At 52.9% G+C, this 22,747-nt stretch overlaps 1 protein-coding gene across 1 annotated transcript; it reads left to right on the top strand.

Moving 5' to 3' along the window:
• The first annotated feature begins 1,853 nt into the window (after nt 1–1,853).
• On the top strand, nt 1,854–4,463 carry KLHDC7A (kelch domain containing 7A). The gene has a single exon (XM_066637317.1). The coding sequence runs from the start codon at nt 1,854–1,856 to the stop codon at nt 4,461–4,463; it is 2,610 nt and encodes an 869-aa protein (XP_066493414.1).
• Nucleotides 4,464–22,747: the final 18,284 nt, after the last annotated feature.

Here is a 22,747-nt window from a genome sequence, read left to right as displayed (position 1 = left end):
CAGGCGGAAATTGGCAGACAAAGCACCAGCAACACAGCAAATCAGACGCCCAATTACCCAATTGCTGATCTCTTGACAAAATTATGCAACTTGTCCCTTGAAATGGCCACAGTGCCAGAGGACTGGAGGACAGCAAATGTCACGCCGATCTTTGAAAGAGACCCGGGAAACTTTAGGTCAGCCTCACAGCTGTTCTGGGTAAGATGGTGGGGCCTCATCAAAGATAGGATCTCAAAACACATAGACGAACAAGCCTTGCTGAGAGAGGATCAGCCTGGCTTCTGTAAGGGTAAGTCTTGCCTCACGAACCTTTTAGGATTCTTTGAAAAGGTCAACAGGCGTGTGGATGTGGGAGAACCCGTAGAACTACAGCATTCTTTGCCAGGCAAGATGGAAAGCAATAGGAGGGGAGGGGAAGGGGTGGGGGCAGGTTTGCCTGCAACCTGCAGTTTGCAAAATCAGAAGACGGCACGAAGGAGGCTGTAACACGGAGCCTGAAAGGCGAGCGGCGGGTTCGGCACACACACAGCTTCTAACTGTGAAAGGCAAACTACCAAATGCAAGTCGACTGTTCCTCATGCAGACTGTTGGAGACCTCACAGTCCTTGGAGTGGACTGGAGACTATCCTTGTGCTTCCCATCCAGCCCAACCTGAGGAAGGAGTCAGAAGCCTACCGCTTGATATTGCTGCATAGCAGAAGTCCACAGCTTGATGTTGGCACTTTTGGGGTTGGCTCTTGGACTGAAGCTCACGGAAGGAGATGGGGAGCCCCCCCCCCCGCACGACAGTCCTGGCTCGCAGTGCGTTAAGCCATTTCCGCCCAGCGTTGCATATACGCAACAGGGGTCAAGTGTGTACACCTGTGGGCTGGGCAAATAAGGGTTAAGTGCCCTTGAGCACAGGATTGACACATTGCACTTGCATGGAGGAGCACTCCAGGTGTCTGCCACTTTGGCGGGATTCTAGCCAGGCCTGAACCAAGAACCCCCACCTCAAGTCATCTGTAGATAGCAAGTTGGGTGGGGAGGGAGCATTTGGGGGCTTTTGGCGAACATTCCATGGGTCACCCCGGGGTGGTCCACATCTCTCTCCCATCAACTTACCCTAGAATGCCACAGGAGCACGCAGTCCCCGGGCAGGCTTTGCACCAAGAGGCATTGTGGAGACATCTCTGCTGCCCTACCAAGAAGCTCTCCCACATTTTTTCATAGTCCCCACCAACATCCCCCCAGTTTCATTTTTGATTTTGCTCAGGGGCTTCTTGGCCCTTTTTTTTTAACCTTTTGTGTGCCAGAAACGTCTTCAAAACAAGTTCACTGTTAAGGTAAGGCACACACGTCACCCTTCTCCAGCAACACAGGCATGTAGGTCAAAATGCCACCTTTAATATCCAGTTCAGCAACAGGCGCATTTAATGACAGGGGGTGGCAGAGGCAGGAAAGCCCCTCAGAGCTGCAGGGACCCTATTTTCAAGCACACATACCCACTGCGGTTTCTAACTTCCACCTGGCCTTTCCAAGCCTCCCATGTTTCCCTGAGCTTAAGGAAACCAACCTGCTCCCCACCTGCCTGGCAGCTCTCAGGTGCCTGCAGGCTTGCTGCGCTCCTGCTCACCTGTGAGCAGCCCAGCCCAGCTTGTTCAAGTATGCAAACCTCCCATGGTAAGCGGACACCTGGCAAGTCAGGAGACCGGCTGGGCACACACTACATCCTCTTGCACCTGCCCACAGTTAAAAGTCACCTTCCAGGGAGTCGCGGGAGGCAGGCCTGCCCTCCGCTCAGAGCCAGTCCCGCCTGGCAATCATTAATCCCAGATTTTCCACATTCCTGAGCACTGGCGCGACATGGAAGAATGATCCACCAGGCTGAGGTAAGCGGGGAGCAGCTGCCAGGCATGCAGCTGGTCGGGCGGCTGGCGCTCTCGGCCGCCGCACTCCTTCTGCTGACTCTGGCATACCGATACTATAAGTCTCGGGCGTCTGCGGGTGCCCAGGGAGGCAACGATGCAGAGGTTGACCCCAGCCAGGACGCAGGGCCTACAGAGGATCTGGCTTGCGACAAGGCAGGCCAAGAAGATGCCTCACAGGGGCTGAGACACCGATGGGCCAGCAGCAAGGGGGCAACACCAAATGGAAGAGAGAGCCCTCCAGCCTGGGATGGTCCTGCTGCACCAGGGAGAGTGAGGCAACAGGGCACACCTGTGGGCAGAGAGCGGAATAGTCTGAGAGGGAAAGAGGAGGAGGAGGAGGGACAGGTAGAAGAGGAAATGACTCACCCAGAGGTCAGGTTGCAGCCAAATCGAAAGTACTCCGTGCCAGAAGAAGAGGAGGAGAAGGGGGCGAAAACCTCAGGCTGCATCCTGAGCAACAGGTGCAAGGCCAGGACCCAAGATAGGGTTCCAGGGGCCGGGTCTCAGGGTGGGCCCACTTCCGCAGATCAGCCCAGCCGAACCAGCAGCTGCCACAAGAGTCCTGGTCATGAGTCTGCAGGGAGTGGATCTGGTGTTGCCTCCCCTGGCAAGCAAGCAGGGCAAACCCCTCTCTCTGCAAGTGGGGATGGAGTCACCTTGGAAAGTAGAACAGGACAGATGCTGGGAGATGACAGGAGGGAAAACATCATCCTTCCCATGCAGGAGAGGGTACCCGTGTCCGAGGCAACCTCCAACATGGATCCAACCATCAACCAGAACAGGCGCTCAGACACCAGGCACAGCGTCTCTTCTGCTGCAGAAGTCCAGGTGGGAGAGAAGCTCATGAGACCCAGGCAGGCCGAGCAGGATGATGGTGGGCAATCTGCGTCCCCAGCAACCAACCTCCAAGGCAAGGTCTATGACTACTGTGTTCAGTCTGTCTCCAAGTCTATGCTGAAGGAACAACCTTCCTACACTAACAGCGGCACCCAGTCCTCCAGCCACCAGTCCACAGCCGACAGCCCTGACGACTGCAAAGTGCAGTCATTTCAAGCACCAGCCCACAATTCAGCAACAGGAGATGGGAACGGAATGGCTCTGATCGACATTCCATCTCCACCTTTGGGTGCTCTGCTTATGCGGGATAATGGCAAACACCCCCAGACGGAACACCAGAAAGAGGCGTCCAGTGAACTCCCTGCTGTGCAGAAGCCTCCTGCAGCAGGACGCAGCTTCCGCCGCAAGGAGAGCTTCCACAAAATTGTAGAAAACCCCGAGCTGCAGGTGCAGATGGAAGGCTTTGGATCTCCAACTTCTGGATCACCCAATAGCTGTGAAACTCCACCTATCAGTCCCCCTCCTGGCTCCATCAAATCTCTGGCGGGATCCATGCAGAGCCTCCCAGCCGACATGGGTGAGAAGCCCACAGTGGAGCTGGTGGCTGGTGCCAAGTTCTTCCGCGTCCCGCTGAGCTCCGAGTCATCCATCGACATTCACTTGGACCTGGGAAACTGCTACGAGGCCTTGTGCCTGGCCAAGAAGCAGCGGCTGGAGGGGCTCCGGGAGGCGGCTCTCAAGATCATGAGCGACAACTACCTACAGGTGCTCCGAACCAACGCCATCTACAGCCGCCTCAATGCGCGGGAGCGGGAGCTGATCCTGCAGGGGAGGATGCAGGGCAGGAAGTATGTGACCGTGGCAGACATCAGCTTCCCAGATCACCCTGCAAGCAGGCTCTGCTACTACGACGACCAGGTGGACACTTGGCACCCCCTGGCCCACATGCCGATTGAGGCCGTCTCCCAGGGCTGTGCCGTTTGCAGCATGTTCAACTACCTGTTTGTGGCGGCTGGCTGTGAAGGACGCGGGAAGCACCAGAAGCCTTCCAACCGAGTCTTTTGCTACAACCCCTTGACAAACATCTGGCGGGAGATCTGTCCGCTGAATCAAGCCAGGCCACAGTGCAAGCTGGTTGCCTTGGATGGCTACCTCTATGCCATCGGGGGGGAGTGCCTGTACACCGTCGAGCGGTACGACCCACGGTTGGACCGCTGGACATTCGCCTCTCCGCTACCCAATGACACTTTTGCTGTAGCCCATACCGCCACTGCCTGCGACGGAGAGATCTACGTCACGGGGGGAACCTTGCGCTACATGCTGCTGAAATATGTTGGGCGGACAAACACCTGGAAGGTCTCCCTCACTGGCGGCAGCAAGGACAGGACCACCGAGATGGTGACTATCAATGGGTTCATCTACCGCTTTGACCTGAACCGCAGGATGGGCATCAGTGTCTACCGCTGCAGCAGCAAGGCCAAGCTCTGGTACGAGTGCGCCACCCATCCCATGCCCTTCCCTGCCTGCTTCCAGTGCACTGTCGTGGACAATCTGGTCTACTGCATCAGCCGCCAGTTCAACCTCCGCTTCCTTGCCGACTACGTCTCACCCCGGTTTGGCACCAAGGAGCTACAGAACTTCCCCTCCCCGAGGGGGACCCTGTTCCCTGTGACTCTGGTGCTGCCTGACAAAGAGGCGGCACAGACTAGGGTTTGACAGCAACTCCTGAAGTTGCCTTTGAGTCCCCGAAGAGGTGGGGTTAGTTAATTCCACAGGCTCGCTGCCGTCGATCTCCTCCTGCAGCCAATTTCCAGGCGCCTGCCAAGGGAGATGGAGCTACACGCGGCTTGGCAATGTCTGCTTATTTTAAGATACTTAAATCCTTGTAAATTTGCATGCAAATTAAACACAGCCTTTGCGGTCCTGGACGGTTGCCAATACAGGCCTTGTCAGTGCAAATTTAGGCAAACCGCACACAACTGGGAAGGCGCATGGCTGCCACGCACTGGCAACAGCGGGTTTGCTCTGGAGGCACATCCCAGCTCTGGGTCACTCCCCATCCTCCTGCCTGTAGCTAAACATTCCCCTTCTGGCAATGGGGGCAGGGAGACCACGAGGACATAAGTGCTTTGTGGGTTTATGCCCCACAGGTCTTGCTACTACAGTGGCCAAGGCCATTGCTCAAAGGAACCCACAAGCAGGCTAGGAAGGCCTTGGCTCTTCCACACTGTTGCACCCAATATTTTGAGGTGCACTGCCTCTGAATCTGGAATCTAGCTGTTAATGATCAACCATAGATGCCTCTCCTCCTCTTCCTCCTCCTCCATGCGTTTTTCTCATCCCCTTTTAAACACATCTAAGCTAGTGCTCATCTCCATAGCGTGTGGAAGTGAGTTCCACAGGTTAACCACGTCATGTGCATGAAGGCCCTCTTTCACCTGCCCAAATCTACTGCCCACTAGCTTTGCTTTGCTTTCAATCCTGAGTTCTAGTGTTAGGGGAGAGAGAAAAGAACAGCACTACCCACAAGAGATTCCAATCAGAATGAACCTTCTGTCCAAGAATTATACAGGGAGATACCAGAATTCCCATGCCTGTCCAGGGACTGGCACGTGATTATTTCAGTAGAAAAGGCAACTCCATTCACATACTGTTCTGGGTAGTCATTAAAAACGGGATTTGTGCCCATGTGCAGAGTGCTTGTCCCTCATCACTGAATGAGCACAAAACCTGCCCATGAGTCTGGGATAGCTGGAGCTGGGCAGCACTTCTGGGTCACCGAATGCGACTTCCACACAACCTGAAGACACAACTGTCCCCTCCTCAGGTAAAATGGCATTCACAACTACCTTGCAATGATGGGTTAACAGTACAATTCTATGCATGTTTGCTTGGAAGGAAGTCCTAGTCTGTTCAATATGATTTACTTCCTAGAAAACTTGTTTAGGAAAGCAGCTTAAATTAATGAATGATGGTTAAACTGAAGCTCCTGGCAGAGGAGATTATTGGTGCCTTAGCCCTGTGATTTTATTATCAATAGTACAAGATGCAGACTTAACTAGAAACTTGTATGGAACGAATCCACACATCTTGCTACTTCTTTATTTCTGTCCCAAACCTCTGTACCTATTTCCTAAGTGATGCTTTTCCCAGGGAAACAAACCTCCCGTTTTCCTCGCAGAATCAGCAGCATTTGACAATATTCTATTACTGACAGGCTGTAGAATGCTTGCGAATATTCCTGACATCACAGAAATTCAGTCAATGGGGGCAGTGAAAGCCTCAGATGACAGCCAAGAGTAGCTTTTGTAGTCCAATATCATATAAAATGAAATGGTCATTCTTTGAGGTCCCAATATGCATAGAAAACAAAATGGCAAAAAACTTACCTTGAAAACAACTGTCGCATATTTTCATCAACACTTCTATAGCACGTTCACATATTTGTGATTCCTCCATTTAAGGTTAAGTGATTGAAATGGGATAATTAAGGCCATAATCCTAACCCCGTATGTCAATGCTTTCCAGCACTGACATAAGGGCAATGCAGCTCTGAGGTAAGGGAACAAACATTCCCTTACTTTGAGGAGGCCTCCGTGAGTGACACCCAACTGCAGGATGCAGCACATGTCCCATTGGCACTGCTATGCCAGTGCTGGAAAGCAGTGACATAAGGGGTTAGGACTGCACCCTAAGATACATAACCTGCCATAGCCATTAATGTGTCTCAGAATGCATTTTCGTTGAAGTGTCACTAAATTACTCATCCAAAGTGCTGATACTGGCTCTGCTTCCCACCCACCCCCACCTTTTTTAAACTACAGAAAGGTCCAGGGTCCCCATGAAGCTTAAGAGATGTAAGTCTGTTTGGACCAGAGCACATGGCCATCTCAGCCAGCACTTGGCTCCCAAAAAACCACACAGCCAGAGGCATCCGGGGTGCCCACAAAATGGGCTATGAAGGCAAGACCCACTTCCCTTGTGGCTTGTCCCCAGATTCTGATGTTCAGAGGTCCATTGCCTCTGAAAATGGAGGTTCTGTCACCAATTTAGCATGACAAATAAGAACACAAGGCTTGCCTTGCAGGTAAGGTCAAGGGTCTCTCTAGTTCCAGCAACAGTCACCCACTTGCCCCTGCAGCTTGAGAAGCATCTACACAGACAGAAGACACAGAGAGAAGTCCCCGCTTTTTCTGACTGGGCCATTCCAGTAGTTTACTTCTGACTCATTTGGATCTGGCACTGGAAAGATCCAAATGGCAACTGCAGCAGGAGGATCTGCCTCCCCACAGGAACATCTGCCCAACCCCCATTTCCAGGGAACAGCTAAGCATTCCAATAAAAGCCCAGTGCCTGCATCTTACGGCCTCAGAAGACGAAGACAAAGGTAAACAGCATCTTTTTTTAAAGCATGCCCAAACAAGTTTAAACAAGAACAAATACTGAAATAGTACAACAAACACCGCCACACTAAGTGAGGCGCTCCCATTAAAATGTCAAGCCAATTACGGCAGGAAAATCAAAACGCAGCTCTCGCAGCAGCACCAGGCAGAAAGTCAGCCTGTCGGGGGAGGATTTCTGCTTTGCTAATGCAGGAGATTGTAATTCGCAGGCAGCCTGTCCATCAGAGCTGGAGGCCGTGCACAGCGGCGAGGAAGGGCCCAGGACATGGCTCAGCGTCCCGCCAGCTGCTGCGTAGCCAGCTGGAGATTGACTGCTTTGGGGGACTATTTGCCCCCCTGCACTTGTGTGGCAGGCCTCAAATGGATGCAGTGACCAGTCAAGATATTGTGTCACCAGCTCCATTGCAAGCCGGGAAGATCCCCTCAGTGCTCCAAGGGCACCCCCTTGGCTGCAGTGCCAGCCTGCCCAAGAGTTCCATCAGCTGAGCCGCAAGCACCAATCCCTGCCTGCCTGCCTGCCAGCCCCTATAAAGCCCTTCCCTCTGGGCTCTCTCTTCATTCAGAGCAATCTCTTTCTGGAGCAAGGACATTGCTCAGGCTCTTGCTCCTGGCCTCCCATGGCTACCTGAAGCAGAGCCTTCAAAGGTGCTCCCCAAACGGACTCCCTGCCTATTTTGGACCACCTGCCTGCTTCCCAACCACTTGCAGGAGCTGGTTCTCAGTCCAAGTTCCACAACTCAGCTGCCTGGAGCCCCGGCCTTGATCAGGCCTAGGAAATTGAGGGTGGCCATACCCAATTGTTCAGATAAGGATTCAAATAAAAGCAGCCCCCTTCCTGCAACCCTCATGTGCTCCCCTCTGCTGTGGGCAGCAGCACACTGGGTCAACAGGGACACCACCACAGCCACCACACCACTACACAGGCTTGGGGACCCTTTCCCCGCAAACTAGCAATCTTTTTTCCTAGGGCACCCTAGCACGAGAGTTCTGGACTGAGGGGCTTGCCCCACAGTTGGGACTTCCCACTGCACTCTCCTTCCCCAACCTGTGTCTCTTTGGCAGGGCCTGGTGGGGCAGTCCCATCTTGTAAACCGATGTCTACAGTGGTCTCCACTGTAGTCATGTCCACTGTGCGATGTCCGTAGTGGTCTCCACTTCCAGTGGGGTTGGACCAGGCTGGGCAGTCCACAGGGTCAGCATAATGGAGGTGCATCGACCTCCTGCCAGATGGTGAATCCTACTGGCTGGAAAGCACTGCTGTAGTCTCTGCGGAGGGAATGCTGCTTCCTCCTATCCCTCCTCTTCTCATTTTGACTAAATACAGGAGGAGGAGGAGGAGGAAGAGGAGAATGGAAAAAGGAAGGAAAGGGGACTCTAGAGGAGAAAAAGGGTGCACCCGCTGCACTGGGCTGCTTGCCTCCTGTCACTTTTCACTGAGCTACTAGGCAGCCAGGTAAGGCAGGATATGTGTACCTGGCCTCCCACTCCGGGTCCTCAAATGTCCTGGGTCATGACTGACACCTGAGCCTATCAGGTGGACACAGAGACTTTCTGAAGTCCCAGCAAAGTTTGCAAGTCTGAAGACATCCAGATTAATTGGGGAAAGCTACTCATAACAGGAGAAGGGCTCATTCATTCAAAGCCCACACAAAGACCTCTAATCGACCTCTGGGGCTCTTTCACTGAGCACACTCCTCAAATGGGTCAGCACCGAGACCGCTGGATTTCCAGGGCTCTCATCCAGGTAACCCAGAAACAGGGATCAGGCCCAGAGGTGCCCACAACCTTCAAAGGCTAGTGCAATCCCTATGCTTAGGGTCTAGTTCAGGAGGAGGGTCAGCCCCCCTGAACAAAGGTCCCCACAACATGAACTAGCCACTGGTGTGGAAAGAGAAATGTCAGCGCCTGTCTCCTGACTGCTTAGGATGTTGTGAAATCTAGTGGGCTTCAGGAAAGGCGTCATCTCCGCATGTTATGGGCTCCCCAGAGATATCAACTAGCTGCTGGTGAAAACAGGATGCTCACCTAGACAGGCCTTTGATCTGCTCCAACAGGTTGGCCTTACACCCCTGCTGCACACAGCTACCAGTCTGGCCTCCCCAGTGCCTCCCCAACTGGTTTGGTCCCCACACCCTCTCCCTTCACCAGGAGCCCCGATGGCCAGCCATATGAATGTCCCCCACAAGAATGCCGAGCCTTCCAGCACGCGGGAAGCGCTCTGGGAATGTCAGCCAGCACCTTGCAAGCGTGGTGAGGTCAGTGCTAATGAAAAGATGCTATCGGGGAGGCTGGCATGCCGCCAGGCAAACATAATTAGCGATATTTGCAGACGACAAACCTTGGCAAGCCGCAGGGAGGAAAGAGAGGTTTGGTGGGCCAGGAGGGAGGAGGAGGGGAGGAGCTGGGGGAGAGGGAACACGACCCCCCTTGGGAGAGTTTTGGGACAGACAGTGCCATTTGGAGAGCTTCCAAGGCAGAGAAACAACCCAGTGAATGGCAGCTTAATTAAAACCTGCCCAGCCCTGGGATGGAGCATGAATCAGCACAGCCATGAACGATGTGCGGGATCTGGTGCAAGCTGGCCTTTGCAGGCCCATGCTCAGGAGTGGCACTGACAGTGCCTGATTCGCTAGTTATTGTTAAGGGGGGGGGGGAGAGAGAGAGAGAGAGAGAGAGAGAGCACTTTCTCTCTGCCACTATTCACCTCCCCCAAAGGGATGGAGCAACAGCATAGTTTGGTACGTCAGCTGGGCTGTGACAATACACTCCTAGCCTATGATTTATTAAACACTTGGACCAAGTACCCTGGGCCAAGAGAGGTAATTTTTTACCCTGTGCTGTGCACTTTTTTTTTTTAAGCCTGTGCTTGAATTGGCCAAGGTCATTCTTAACACACAGAAAGGTCAAGAGGGAGAGAGATGCAATTCCTTCATTAGGTTGATAGAAAAGGGAGGAGGGGTTGTGCTTTCAAAGTTGACCAGGCTTCCTGGACTGCCCATAAGCCTCCTGGCACGGGAAGTCAGGTGACACCAAACAGCCAATCAGCCACTTCACAGCAGCCACTGCAACAGGGCATGGTCCAAGACACATTTATTTGTTCAGATATCTCCACCACGTCTTTACCCTCTGGACAAGGGGGAGCCCAAGGTGGCTCACAGATTTGCTTAACAATCAACCACAAGAATAATAAAAATCAAGCACTAACTAGAAAATGAGATATAGCAGGGAACGCACAGCATTCAACTCCTCGCCAGAGCCACGGAGCCCCCGAGACCAAAATAAAATGTGGGTCTTCGATTGCTGTCAGAATGTTGGCAGTGATGGAGACCCATCTCTTCCCAGTGGCAAGGAGTTCTACTTATGGGGTGCCATCATAGAGAAGGCCCTTTTACCAACCACGGAAGCAGCACTAATGGCAGAACACACAGAGCAGGGTGACCAGTTGTCATAACCACAAAAGAGGACAAGGGACCCCAAAATGCAGGACATGACCAAATAAAAGCTAAAAACTTTTAAAAACTCATATACTGATTTCATGGGGTTAATTTAAACAACGTTCTACTTATTATTAAATTTATAACTATATGAGATAGAATTTGTCAATTATAAGAAGGTTACGTGCTGCCTCCTCACAGGGAAAAGGACATTTAAGTTCTTTTCCAGGACATGAGGCTGAAAAAGAGAACATGTCCTGGAGAAGGAGGATGTCTGGTCACCCTGACACAGAGGGGCCCTGCAAGCTGACTTCAGAGGGTGGGTCATTACGTACAGGGGAAGGTGGCCCTTCCAGCTACCTTAGTTCAACGAAGTCTAATGCATTTACCTTGCTGAAGCCAAGCAGGTGTACCCTCGGCAAGTGCTTGGCTGTGCCAACTTGAGCCCCCAGGAGGAAAGCTGGATATAAATCAATATTCTCCGCTCTGCCTTCCCTCAGTCTGGGCACAAGAGTCGCTCATCTTTTTCATGTTAAAATCTGGACTGAATGGAGACTTGGGTGGTTTGAGCAAGACAATGGAACCTCCATGTGCCAAGGTAGTCTGTCTCTTAGTAGTAGGTGCTGAGGAGACACAACAGGGAAGGACCGTTGTTCTCCAGTCCAGTTTTGGGTTACCCAGAGGCATCTGGTCACAGGACACTGGACTAGACAGAACAGTGGTGTGATCCAGAGCTCTTTCTCTGTTCATCATGTCACAGAAAGTCACAGCCAGTAACTAGTTGTGTCCCTGATTGTTTGGCTCCGAGAACTTCCCCCTTGTGCTTTGTGTCCCTGTGATGCCAAGTGAGTTGGGGTGAAAGCAGCAAACGCTACTGTCCAACACAGTGCAAGCCAACCCTCAGGAGGGGCCAGCAATGTTAGCAGTATCAGTGCCGAGCCCCAGGGTGTCAGAATCCCCCTGAGATCTCCTGGCATTGGCAGCTCCAGGGTTTGCTGTCTCAGCAGAAGTGCCCGGATTTTTACAGTTCAATCTTCTCCCAGCTGCTTAGATGAATAATCTTGTCATCTTTCTTGTTGTCACAAACGAGTCTGGCGGAGATCCATTCCCCTCTCCTTTCATCCCAGCCTCTTTGAGCCACGTCTGTGGAGGTGTTTATCTTGGTACTGCCAGTGGAGAAAGCACACTGAAATACCGTGTGGGCTCCAACACACCTGTCCACATAACTGCAAATGTGACAGAGGTAATGATAAGAGAAAATATTCCTCATGGATAAGATGGCTCAAAGGACTGGGAACACTCTGGTGGAACAGAGTAGAACCTCCATGTTCAGGAACAGTGAAATGCTGCAGACAAACAATGGGCAGGACTATTGTGCCCATATCCTGCTTGTGGGGCTCGCAGAAACCATTTGGCCCACCACACTAGCTTTGAAGCCTCAAAAAAATTCTGGTGTTCTTATCAGCCACAGCAGTTTGGAAGGCACCTCCACAAATAAAGACTGCCACTGAATTCTAGATACTGAAAACAAAGAGGGGAGGGGGATGCGGGGAGTCCTTGGGGGAGGGGTCCTTGTCCCAGCCCCCCACCCCAGGTTTGGAGCCACCAGAGCCTCTGGGTTTCAGGAACAGCTTGCCCGTGCGGCAAGCAGCCAAGGCACAACTGTCACAGATGTCCAAGACCCCAGGGTCCAAGACCTCACCCACCCAGCTCGGCCACTGGCTGTCCCAGGACAGGAAGGGCTAGAAGAGGCTTCCTGTCCACCTGAGCAACAAGAAGGTCTCTGCCTCCAGTGCTTTTCTTCTGCAACTCCTAGTTCAATTCCTAAGCCTCAATTTCTGGCTCTCCTTCCACCACCACTCCCCTTGACCCTGCCACATGACTAAATTCTGCGGTCCCCGTTTTGAGCTGTGTCTCCAGTGCCGCAGTCCTGATGCTTGACTCGCCCCTGGTTTTGACCGTGCCTTCCACTGGTTCTTTTTTGGCAGACTCCTTACTGAGGGTCAATACTATCGTTTAGCTATGGTCTGGATGGCACGGGCTGACCAAGATGGATAGGACTGCTGGCTAGAAGAGGTGGGGGGAGCCAGGAAGGGCATAGGGCCCTCCACTTTCAAATTCTGAGATGATTCCCTAAGCCCCGTCACCACAGTGCTGTAATTGCTGCCTAAATGGGACCCCTTCATCATCTGTCCGATGGGACAGCGCAAGGCATTCCTCCTCCTTTCAGAGCTGCAAAAATCCCAGCATTAACGTTGCGGAACGAGAGCCAGTGCAGCCCAAATGAGCTCCTGGGAGACAGGAACGTGTCGGAATGGAGGTGGCGTGACTTCCCGGGCACACCATGAGCAGCGATGGTCTTGCAGAGGCCACACCTCTTTGGTGGCAGCCATTAGTAAGGGGCAACATGTCTGGCAAAGGGAAAAGAAGGGCATCGGTAGTGTGTGGCAGAGGAGGAGGAGGAAGTCCTGCACTGATCAGCGGGGCCTCTTTGTGGCGTTCCGTCTCCGAGGCCCTGAGTCAGCCAGCACAGAAGGGAAGGATGAAAAGTGAGCCAAGCGGGATTCGTGAACGGAAGGGGGAGGCATTCCGAATCCTCTTGCCCACCAGAGCTGAAACCAGCAAGAGCAAAAACCTCCAGGTCAATAGTGCAAGGGAGAACGGAGAACACCCCTGAAGCCTGGCCCATTTCAGGGCAGAGAGATGTGGGGGAGCCTAAAGGATGGGCTGCTCAGTCTCCAGCTCCTCTGCAGGTGGAAGGACACCATTAGCCTCCTGCGAATGGCCCACGTCAGACTGGAAACAGGCCGTGGAAGATGAAAGAAGCACCTCCAGAGCAGGGAGGTTGTCATTTCCCATTACAAGCTCATCAGCTGCCTTGCCAAAAGGGTAAGCCTTCCAGGAACAGCCTCTGGGCGAACATTTACCTGAGTGGTAGGCGCTGCGCCAGGCCAATCTGCTTCATGGACAATGACCGCCAATGGCTTCCTTTCCACAGCCATGCCTCTTCACTAGCGCTTCCATCAGCCTCTTTGAGAGCCAACGGGAAGGTGAGCCAGGCCCGGAAAGTGCTTCAATGTTGTGAACAGGCATGCCCAGAATCACACATCAAGGTTCTAGCCCTCATTCTTAAGCTCCTCTGCCCTCCTTCACCAAGCAGGGCAGCCCACAGAGCCTTCCAAGGCCAAGTCAGTTGGAGAGCTGGCACAGGCATTGTAAAAAACTGGCATTCTGAGCCAAGGCCAGTCTTCGTTCCAAGGAAATGTTCTTGGTTTTCCGCAAAGGATGCCAAGAAGATGGGTTCCTACAAAACATCTCTAGGGTTGTACCACCCTAATAGATTAGGATTTAAAGGAGAGATGTAAAACAAGGCCCTAATTTCTCCTGTGCATTGTCTGTAAGGGGGAAAAAAAAAGCCTATCAATCTCCAAGCAATTCTATATTGTTAATTCAACAATATAGATTCTCCACTGCTTGAATTGGGTCCTGGGGCCCAGAAGACCTCACTGGAACCATTCAGGGGGGTTAAAGACCCTAGTGATTGTCTCTGACCAGATTTACCCCATATTCTAAACCACAGAACCTGGACTGTGGAAGCCTCCTTAGCCTGAGTCAGACCAAGGTTCATCCACCTGTGTGTTGCCATTCCTGACTGGCAGCCACTCTCCAGGGTTTCAGAAGGGCATTTTTCTCTAGAGATGCCAGGCCAGGAATTAATTCAAGTACATCACTTTTTAAATGCAGTTGGCGTCATTGTGCCATCAATCTCACGTGCAGCACAATCCTATCTCGGGCTGGAACAGGCAGGCCAGCAGGTCTGTGTTGTATCCAGCGCAAGATTGGGATCAGAAGTGGCTCAGCCAGAGACAAGGGGAAACTCTTTCCCTTACACCACAGCCCCAATGGGTCTCCTCAGACCTGCACCGCCTCAGGAGGTGATGCAAGTGAGCCACTCCGTACTGCCAGAGCAGGGGTGTCCAAACTTTACGGCAGGAGGGCCACATCATCTCTCTGACACTGTGTCGGGGGCCGGGGAAAAAGCATTCATTTACATTTCAAATTTGAATAAATTTACATAAATGAATATATTAGAGAAGGAACTTATATGAATAAATGAAGGTCTTGCAATAGCTCAAGGCCTTGAACAAAGCAAGGCCTTGAGCAAAGCAAAGGCCTTGAACAAAGCAAGGCCAGCCTTTCCTTTGGTGTCACTGCTGCATCATAGATGTGAAACAGCAAGCAGTGGAGGGAGCCCTTGTCCCACAGTTCATGCAAGAGGTTGAACAGTTGGCTGAGAGCTGAGAGCAGTTGCATCAGGCCAGCAAGGGCTCCAGCAAGACTATGGAGGGCCAGAGGCTCCTTGGAGACTGGGGGCTCCCTGAGGGCCGCATTGAGAGTCCTCAAGGGTCACATGTGGCCCCAGGGCTGGGGTTTGGGCACCCCTGTGCTAGAGGAACAGGGTTGGGATTCGGCATAACTGCTGAGTTCCATCCTCACCTGCCCCCTGCCCCCCTGGAATACCAGACGCAACCGTCTGAGCTCAGCTGATGCAACCTTCCCTCCCAGGTCGGCGTGGAGGCTGGATGCAGCTTCCCTGTGCCAGTCCAGCCAAAACATGAGGAGGCGCAAGGAGGAGGGCTTTACAGAACATTTGTTACCTCCTGAGCCTGCGCAAGGGACTTGTGTCGGTCTAACACAAGGATAGGATTGTGGCCTTATTCACCTGGGACTAAGCTGGGGTCTCACCACATTTGTGCCTGTCTTCCAAGCTCTGCTGTTCCCTTGTCTTTTGCACTCCTCCACTTCAAAACAGCCAGCGTTTGACATCTTCTAAGGCCAGGTAATTGGGGCTTAAAAGGGGAGAGGGAAACACACTTTTTTCCCCTTTGCATTATCTGCAGCAGAAAAAAAATGTCAATTCAATCAGAAAGCAAAACAGACAAACCGGTCGGATCTGCCAAGTAGCGGAGAGGCTTAGAACAGCTCTTGGACTGGCCACTGCTGATAACGGGTTTAGGAACAGAGCCAGGAGTTGTGGAGGCTCAAAACAGAATCCCAGGAGGTCGGGGAGCTGGATCCAGCCAGTGCAAAGCCCCGCCTCGTGCTGGAAAGTCGAGCTAATCCACTCCTCATCAGTGTGGTCTGGTGGGGGCAGCCCAGGCCCCTGGGCTCTCGAGGAAGACCTCCAAAGAACCAAGGCTGCCGGCAGCTGAGGATAGCTGCACAGGGGTTGCTGGGGCGTCCCACTGTGCCTAGTCAGTCCCAGAGGCAGTGAGGCAGCCAGCCCACAACTCCCTGGAGAGGTCTGCAAGGACATGGAAGACCAGGTGGCAGCAGGGACGCTGGGTAAGCACCACTGGGGGTAACTGGCACACACCTGTTTTTCAGAGCGGGGGGGGGGGGCTGCAATAGCCTCAGGATCCCCCTAAAGCTGGCACTGGTGGTAGAGAATCGCACCAGCATCTGCATTGGGACTTCTGACCAGGCAGTTTCCAGGCTTCCGCACCAGCAAAATGCCCTTAGCCTGACCCAGGGCCAACCAGAAACCTCCTTCACCTGGGGAGGTGCCAGCCTCTGCACTCCCCACTCCCTAGACCAGACAAGGGGGGTTGAAGGAAGATGCACTCTAGTCCACTACTCCTCTCCTCCAGGCTTCCACTCTGTCCCTCCCTCCTTTTCCAATCTAGGGAGGAGAAGGAACAGTAGTAGCAAAGGGGGCGGGCAGAGCTGAGCTCCCTCATCAAACAAATGTCGCCTGAGGCAACTGCCTTCAGTTGGCCTCATGGGTGTGCCAACCCTGTTCCAATCCCACAAAGTCCTTCTTGTGTTCTGAAACAGGATGAAATATTCCAAATCAATTGATGCAATTTAGCTGAGAATCTTAATAACTGAGAATAACCAAGAATGTGCTCTTGGTTATTCTCAGTTATTAAGATTTTTAGAACACATGGATGGTTCACGGGCCTTCTAGAAACACTTCTTTCAAGATAAGAATAGAAGTTGCTGCATGACTGATATGGAGACTACTGCAGGGAGGCCAGGAATGGGGAAGGTGGTTGATCATCCTCCAGTTCTTAGCAGCTGTTGGGCTTTGGAGAAGGAAACTCAGGAAGCACCAACACTTCCCCCCCACCCCTCCAGCACAACAGGCAGGTCGTATTTACCACAATGCATATTCCACAAAGGTGGTGACAGCTGTCCCTGACTTGATGCCAAGACTATTCAGGAAATCTCCCCAACAGTTAGGCAACGGAGGACGGGTGGAGATGCTGCAAAGCATTAATTGAGAGCAGTGCCAGCGCTGTCCCCAAAACTAATGGGGCTGGACAGCTCTGGGCCAGTGCACAGGAACAGAACCTGGAGGGGGCTCTTGTACTGCCTTCTGCTTGTGCGGGGATCGACTCCACTTGCAGGGGCTTCCCCAAGCACCTTCAGGAACAGGTAGCTCAGACAGCCTGGTGTGCATGGTGCAATCCTGGGTGAACAACCACACAACGACTTTAGAACGGAAAGTCTTGTTTGGGAGGAAAAAAATAATCAAACTTCTTTCAACCCCCCTGTAGAAGCAAAGAAAGAGTCAGATCCTTTGTTGGGTTCCACCTGGGGGCATGTGCTCGGATGGCCAGGGGCCCTCCCAGGGTGCAGACAGAAGTCCTGCTCCCCAAGAGCCTTTTCGCTGGAGACCTTCCACGTGGAATGCCTGTGGCTGCAGCCTTCCCTGGTAAGGAGCTGCCTCATGCAGAACGGTTGCCATTAGGAGAACATCCAAGTCTGACCTCCTGCTCCACACAGGCAACTGGAAGAGCGATTGGCCAGGAGCATCTTGGCTGATGGACTTTGGTTTGTCAAGAACTGGGAGCCACCAAAGGCGTCAGGCAAAAAGCAGCAAAGCAACTGCATTGCACGTCCCTGACAAGCCAGTCCGCAGGTGGGGTTTTGTGGGAACCAGTGCCAGTGCAGCTGGACTGTCACTTCCGATACATTTTCACTCCTCACCACTCCATTTCTGAACTTGCCGATCAGGCCTGGACACCTGGAACCGCAGCCTCAGTCTTGCTAGCAGAGGAATAGCTTGTGGCTGTGCTTCCTGTCCCCAGCTCAGTTAAGCTCAGAGGTCAGCTTCCAGAAATGCTGGCTGCTGCCTCGCAAACTGGACAGAATGGCCACACGGCACAGCCAGCCAAAGTACTGATGTTTTCATTCTTGGTTGCAGGAAGGGGTCCAGATTCCCACCCCAGAATGACAGTGGAGCAGCCCGTGGCTGCGGTGGGCCATGGGGCACAGCCCTGCTCCAGTGCCCCCAGGTTGTCTCCCTCCCACCCCCTCCATGAGGGCATCAGGTGCAACCTCTGCCAGAAGTAGTTTGCCTTCAGGGACCAACCTAACCCCCTGGACTCTCCGAGGGTCATAGGCACTCAGGCAGTGCTCATCTGCCTGACCCCACTGCCTTCCATGAAGCCAACAGAGGCAGCCACCTCAGGCAGGACATTGGGGGGGGGGCACTGCCATCTGCCATTCCTTCTCCTGCTCCCTGGATTGGAAAACAAAGGGAGGCAGACAGAGGAGGTGGAGGAAAGTTGTGGGCTAGATTGTCAGGAACGGAGACATTCTAACCCACCCCTCTCTTCCCTTCTGTTTCCCTCTTCCTTTCCCAGTTGAAGTAGCAGACACTGGCATGTGACCAAGTTTGTTTGGGGCCAGTATGGCCTTCCACCCCAGGGAGGAAAACATGAACTCTGACATTTGCAATGAGCCCAGGAACCCCAAATCTGTCATCAGTTCCAAGTCTGAGGAATTTGCCCCACCACACCCAATGCCTCCGACCCACACGGAATTCTGCTGGGTTCAAATGCCTCTGAATGGACCAGTTTGCCCCTTAAATCTGGGGTGCCCTGCTCCAATCTGCAGTGATTTGGGGCCGAGGCAGAAGCCTTTCCTATGGCTGGCTACGCAGTCCCTGGCAATGCCAGGGCTTGGGGCAGAGACTCAGCCACCAAGCAACAACTTCATCTCTCCGCTTGGCCTCCCGAGACCAGCACTAACCCCACTGCCACTGCTGCAGCCTCAATAAAATGTTCTAAAAATACCACACAGCTCTTCTCCTTCTGTAGTGGGACCAGGGAGGGGAGAGGAGCAAGCCCCTTCCTCTGGCTGTCCTTGCACCATGACAGGTGTTGTCTCTGCTGGAACCATCCAAGTGGCATCCCAGTTCTCTCTCGCCTGCCCCCTTTCCCTCCAGAGCAGCCCGAAGAAGCAGCCGCCTCCGCAACGTTCAGGCCTGCTTGTTCTCTGCCAGTGGGGTCCCCACCGGACAACTCACTGGGGAACTCAACAGACCAAATTTCTCCATAAAGACAGGGTTTTTGTGAGACTGTTTGTGTTGGCCGTGGTCCCCAGGACTCAGATGATTTAACACCTGGCCTCAGCCTGACTCATCAGTTGAGCTTCCAGTGCCAGGGGCCAGTCGGTCCTTTGCCAGCCAAATGACGCACCCACAGAGCCCCTCCTGCAATAGCTGACAGTGATGCAGGTCAGGAGTGGCAGACCGGAGAGGAGGCCGCGTGCCCCCCCACTCAGTCACCAGGCAGTCGTTGCTGTGCGACTCCCTCGCTTGCTCCCCCACTCTCTCCACCTTTCCCTCTGCAAGCAATTTTGGGTTCTCTGCCTTCTTGATTTATGGGATGCCAACTGCACACCTCGCTCCCCCATGAACTGAGCAATTAGCACAGGCGGTTGTTTCTAGTTAGCAGCCAGACCTGTCGCAAGCGGGACAGACCACGTCCCATCCCAGCATCCATCAAGATCGCAGCCTGGCCCGGTGGGTGGAGGCTGAGGCGGGGGCAAGGGCCTGAGCCGGCTCCAGGCAGGATGGCACCCCTGCGCTTCCCATCCACTCATTGCCTCCAACACAAGCATCAGCAGGCAGCTTGGTGAGGGCAGGCACCTGGGTGGCAGCATCCGCAAAATCCAGCATAAGCAGGTTTGCAACCAGAATCAGCACGTCGCCCAGGCAGGCCAGCTCCTGGTCCAGTCACAGTTCCCTCAGCGGGCAAGACTGTGGTGCCAGCCCCACAGGACTGGCACGTGGGCTCCTCTTCAGGCCCAGAGGCTGACGGTTTGGGTGGAGTATGTAGGAAGCTGCCTAGTCCGGAATCAGAACTCCAGCACAGCATCCCTCCAGAACGGTAGGCAGAGAATCCTTCTCAGCCCTGCCAGGGATCGGACTGGGTCCTTCTTCACACCAAGCAAATTCTCTGCCTGCTGAGCCACAGCCCCATTCTCAGGCTGTCCAAAATGCCTTGCACCCAGTCAAGCCACAGGTCAGCCCAGCCCCCCCAGACGCCTCGAATAAGCAGCCCCCCCGCCACATGTCCCACAAGACACAGAAGGCCCTGGAGGCCAGCCAACCTCCCCACCTCCTTCTGACTTAGCAGATGCTCCACAGACGCTGCCAGGCTACCAGGGCAGTTCCCTCATGAACTGGGCAGCGGCATTGATGCAGATCATTTTCAGGGCACTACCTGGCCGCTGTATGTGGGTAGTGGGCAAATCCAAGGTGAGATCTGACTTATTGTTGATGGTTTTGGGTTGCAGAAGAGGGTCACATTTGAGATCAAGTCCAGCCCTGGACGCATGTCTGCAGACCTGCCTCACGCATCTTGCTCCACTCACAAGAAACTACCCTATTTTCATCGCCCTTCTTGTGGGATGGGAGGTGCTCCGGTCCTTTGCCAGGGAGCCCATAAAGCTTTGACCCAGCCCTACATGCCTCCAGGAAGCACCCAAGCAGAGATGTGAGCTGGGATTTGTCCCCCACCATCAGCAGCAGGGTCGTGCTTCACATGAAGGCTCCATTGTCTGTGTCCAGAGACAGGCTGGCCCAGGATGTTACCAAAAAGGGCTGTTATGTTTTAAGGGGAATTATTATATTGCCCTTTTGGAAACTTCAGGATCGCAGGCTAGATAACAAGACAGCGTAATGCAAAGAAATTCCTTTTTAGCTTGAAAAGAGACTGGGAGAAAGATAACTTTCAATAGGATTATATTTTTTATTGCAAAAACACATAGATATATATAATGCACATGGAAAAATGGTAAGTATATGTCTACTTGAATCCTAGTACTTGGATAGAGTGTACCTAACTTTCATGGTGGTTGCGTGTGGAGTGTATTTGGTGCATTCCGAGGAGATCAGAAAGGGATAGATTTTAGGGAAGGATTCTAGGGGTCCCTGGTCTGCCTAACCCAGTTGCTGACTAAAGAAGGGGAGAAAAAAAGGGGGGAACAGGAAAAAGGTTCCAGACACAAGATATAGTTACCTGTCCTGAGGGGCAGTTCGGGGGGGGTGGTGGAGAGTCCTATGGAGGACCTCTGCCTTAAGGGCAGCCGGAGAGAGAGAGGGAGCACATGGCGGCCTTCTCTTTTAAGGGTTTTTGCTGACCTGAATGACCCGGATGTGGCCTAGAGCTGTCCTGGATGCGCATGCTCGCTACACACAGTGGGACACGTGGAGCACGCAAGAAAAACAGGATGATCAAGGAGTCAGCTATCAGCAAAGGCTGGCCTCCTGGGGGGTAGCTTGCTTTCTGTCGCCCCTGCAGGGATTAGTAAAATTCAATGGGTCTAATGACTGGCTTTCCCAACTGGGAGGAAAACCAGGAAGGCCAATCAAATCTGCATACGGTACTTAAGCAGTGTGATTAGTTAAGACAATGCAAAGAATAGGCAATACTTAAACAATGATTTAAGATGCTAGACTTCTTCCTCCAGAGGTACATGCCGACCTGTTTTGCATACACAATGATTGAATCAGGAGACACTTACAATGCATATATTGACCTACAGGGAAATGGGGGTTGTTTAATCCATGTGCTTGTGGTTTTGACCAGGGTTTTGGAAAAGTGTGCTGGGAGAAGTGTGTCCTATGTTTTTAGGTTTGGCCTGCATGGGTTTTAGTCCATAATACATAACCAGATATAAAAATCACAACTTAAAAGAAAAAAAGGGGATTTTCACGTAACAGGAGAGTGGAGCTGTATTGGCAGGGGGTGGGGATGGGATGGGGCCTTCAGTGAGGGACCCTGTTCAAATCCCTTGCAGCCCTGTAGCTCAATGGAGGAAGAGCAATAAACAGATAAACAAGCAACAGCCAAGATAGCCAGGTGGAACCTCCACATCCAGAAGCAGGTCCACATCCAGGTAATGGATGCTGGGAATGTAACAGCATGACTGAGAGTCCAAGGTGCTGGACGAGATACATCTTGGGTGTGATCTGGCAGGGCGCTGCCTACGGAAAAGTTCACACCTGCTGAATTCTTGTCTGCTGTTCAGTTGTTCCCTGTCAAAAAGGAAGCTGTCAGTTCTACTGTAGGCTGAAGATTGCGCGCGCGCACACACACACACACACACACACACACACACACACACACACACTGCAATCTGCTCTCTCCCCATTGACAGAGCTACAGGCCTGCCAAGCCCCCCCCCTCCAACCCGTCATGTCAACAAGCCCCATTTCTCAAGAGGCATCACTCAGGGCTGCTGTATCTGACAAGCCTCCTGCCTCATAAAAGGTATTCCCAAACCCACAAAGCTTATTCTCTAATTAAACAAGACAGGTAAGTGAGTGGGAAGGAAACAATGGACCCCAAGAAACCACGCAAAGTCACCTGTTGTTGCAGGAGCCGTTGGGGCAGAGCCGGCGTCTTCTTCCAGAGAGTCGAGTCCAAAAAGTGCTGGCTCTGCCCGATCCCTGACTGTCTGGGCAGAGGCGGGGGGGGGGGTCTACAGGCAGGCCTTGCCAGTCAGCAGGCATGGAGGCCTTCCTCTCTCTGGGGCAGAGGGAATGCATCCCATGAACATAAGAAGAACATAAGAACTGCCCCACTGGATCAGGCCATAGGCCCATCTAGTCCAGCTTCCTGTATCTCACAGCGGCCCACCAAATGCCCCAGGGAGCACACAAGACAACAAGAGACCTCATCCTGGTGCTCTCCCCTACATCTGGCATTCTGACTTAACCCATTCCTAAAATCAGGAGGTTGCGCATACACATCATGGCTTGTACCCCATAATGGATTTTTCCTCCAGAAACTCGTCCAATCCCCTTTTAAAGGCGTCTAGGCTAGACGCCAGCACCACATCCTGTGGCAAGGAGTTCCAC

This window comes from Tiliqua scincoides, chromosome 9 (genome assembly GCF_035046505.1).
Source record: "Tiliqua scincoides isolate rTilSci1 chromosome 9, rTilSci1.hap2, whole genome shotgun sequence".
NCBI classification, from domain to species: domain Eukaryota; kingdom Metazoa; phylum Chordata; class Lepidosauria; order Squamata; family Scincidae; genus Tiliqua; species Tiliqua scincoides.
Note: the sequence above shows the minus strand (reverse complement) of the source record. Positions and strands in the feature narration are given on the sequence as shown.

Excerpts from the sequence above, each read along its gene's own strand:
- KLHDC7A (XM_066637317.1), top strand. The coding sequence starts at position 1,854 with ATGATCCACCAGGCTGAGGTAAGCGGGGAGCAGCTGCCAGGCATGCAG.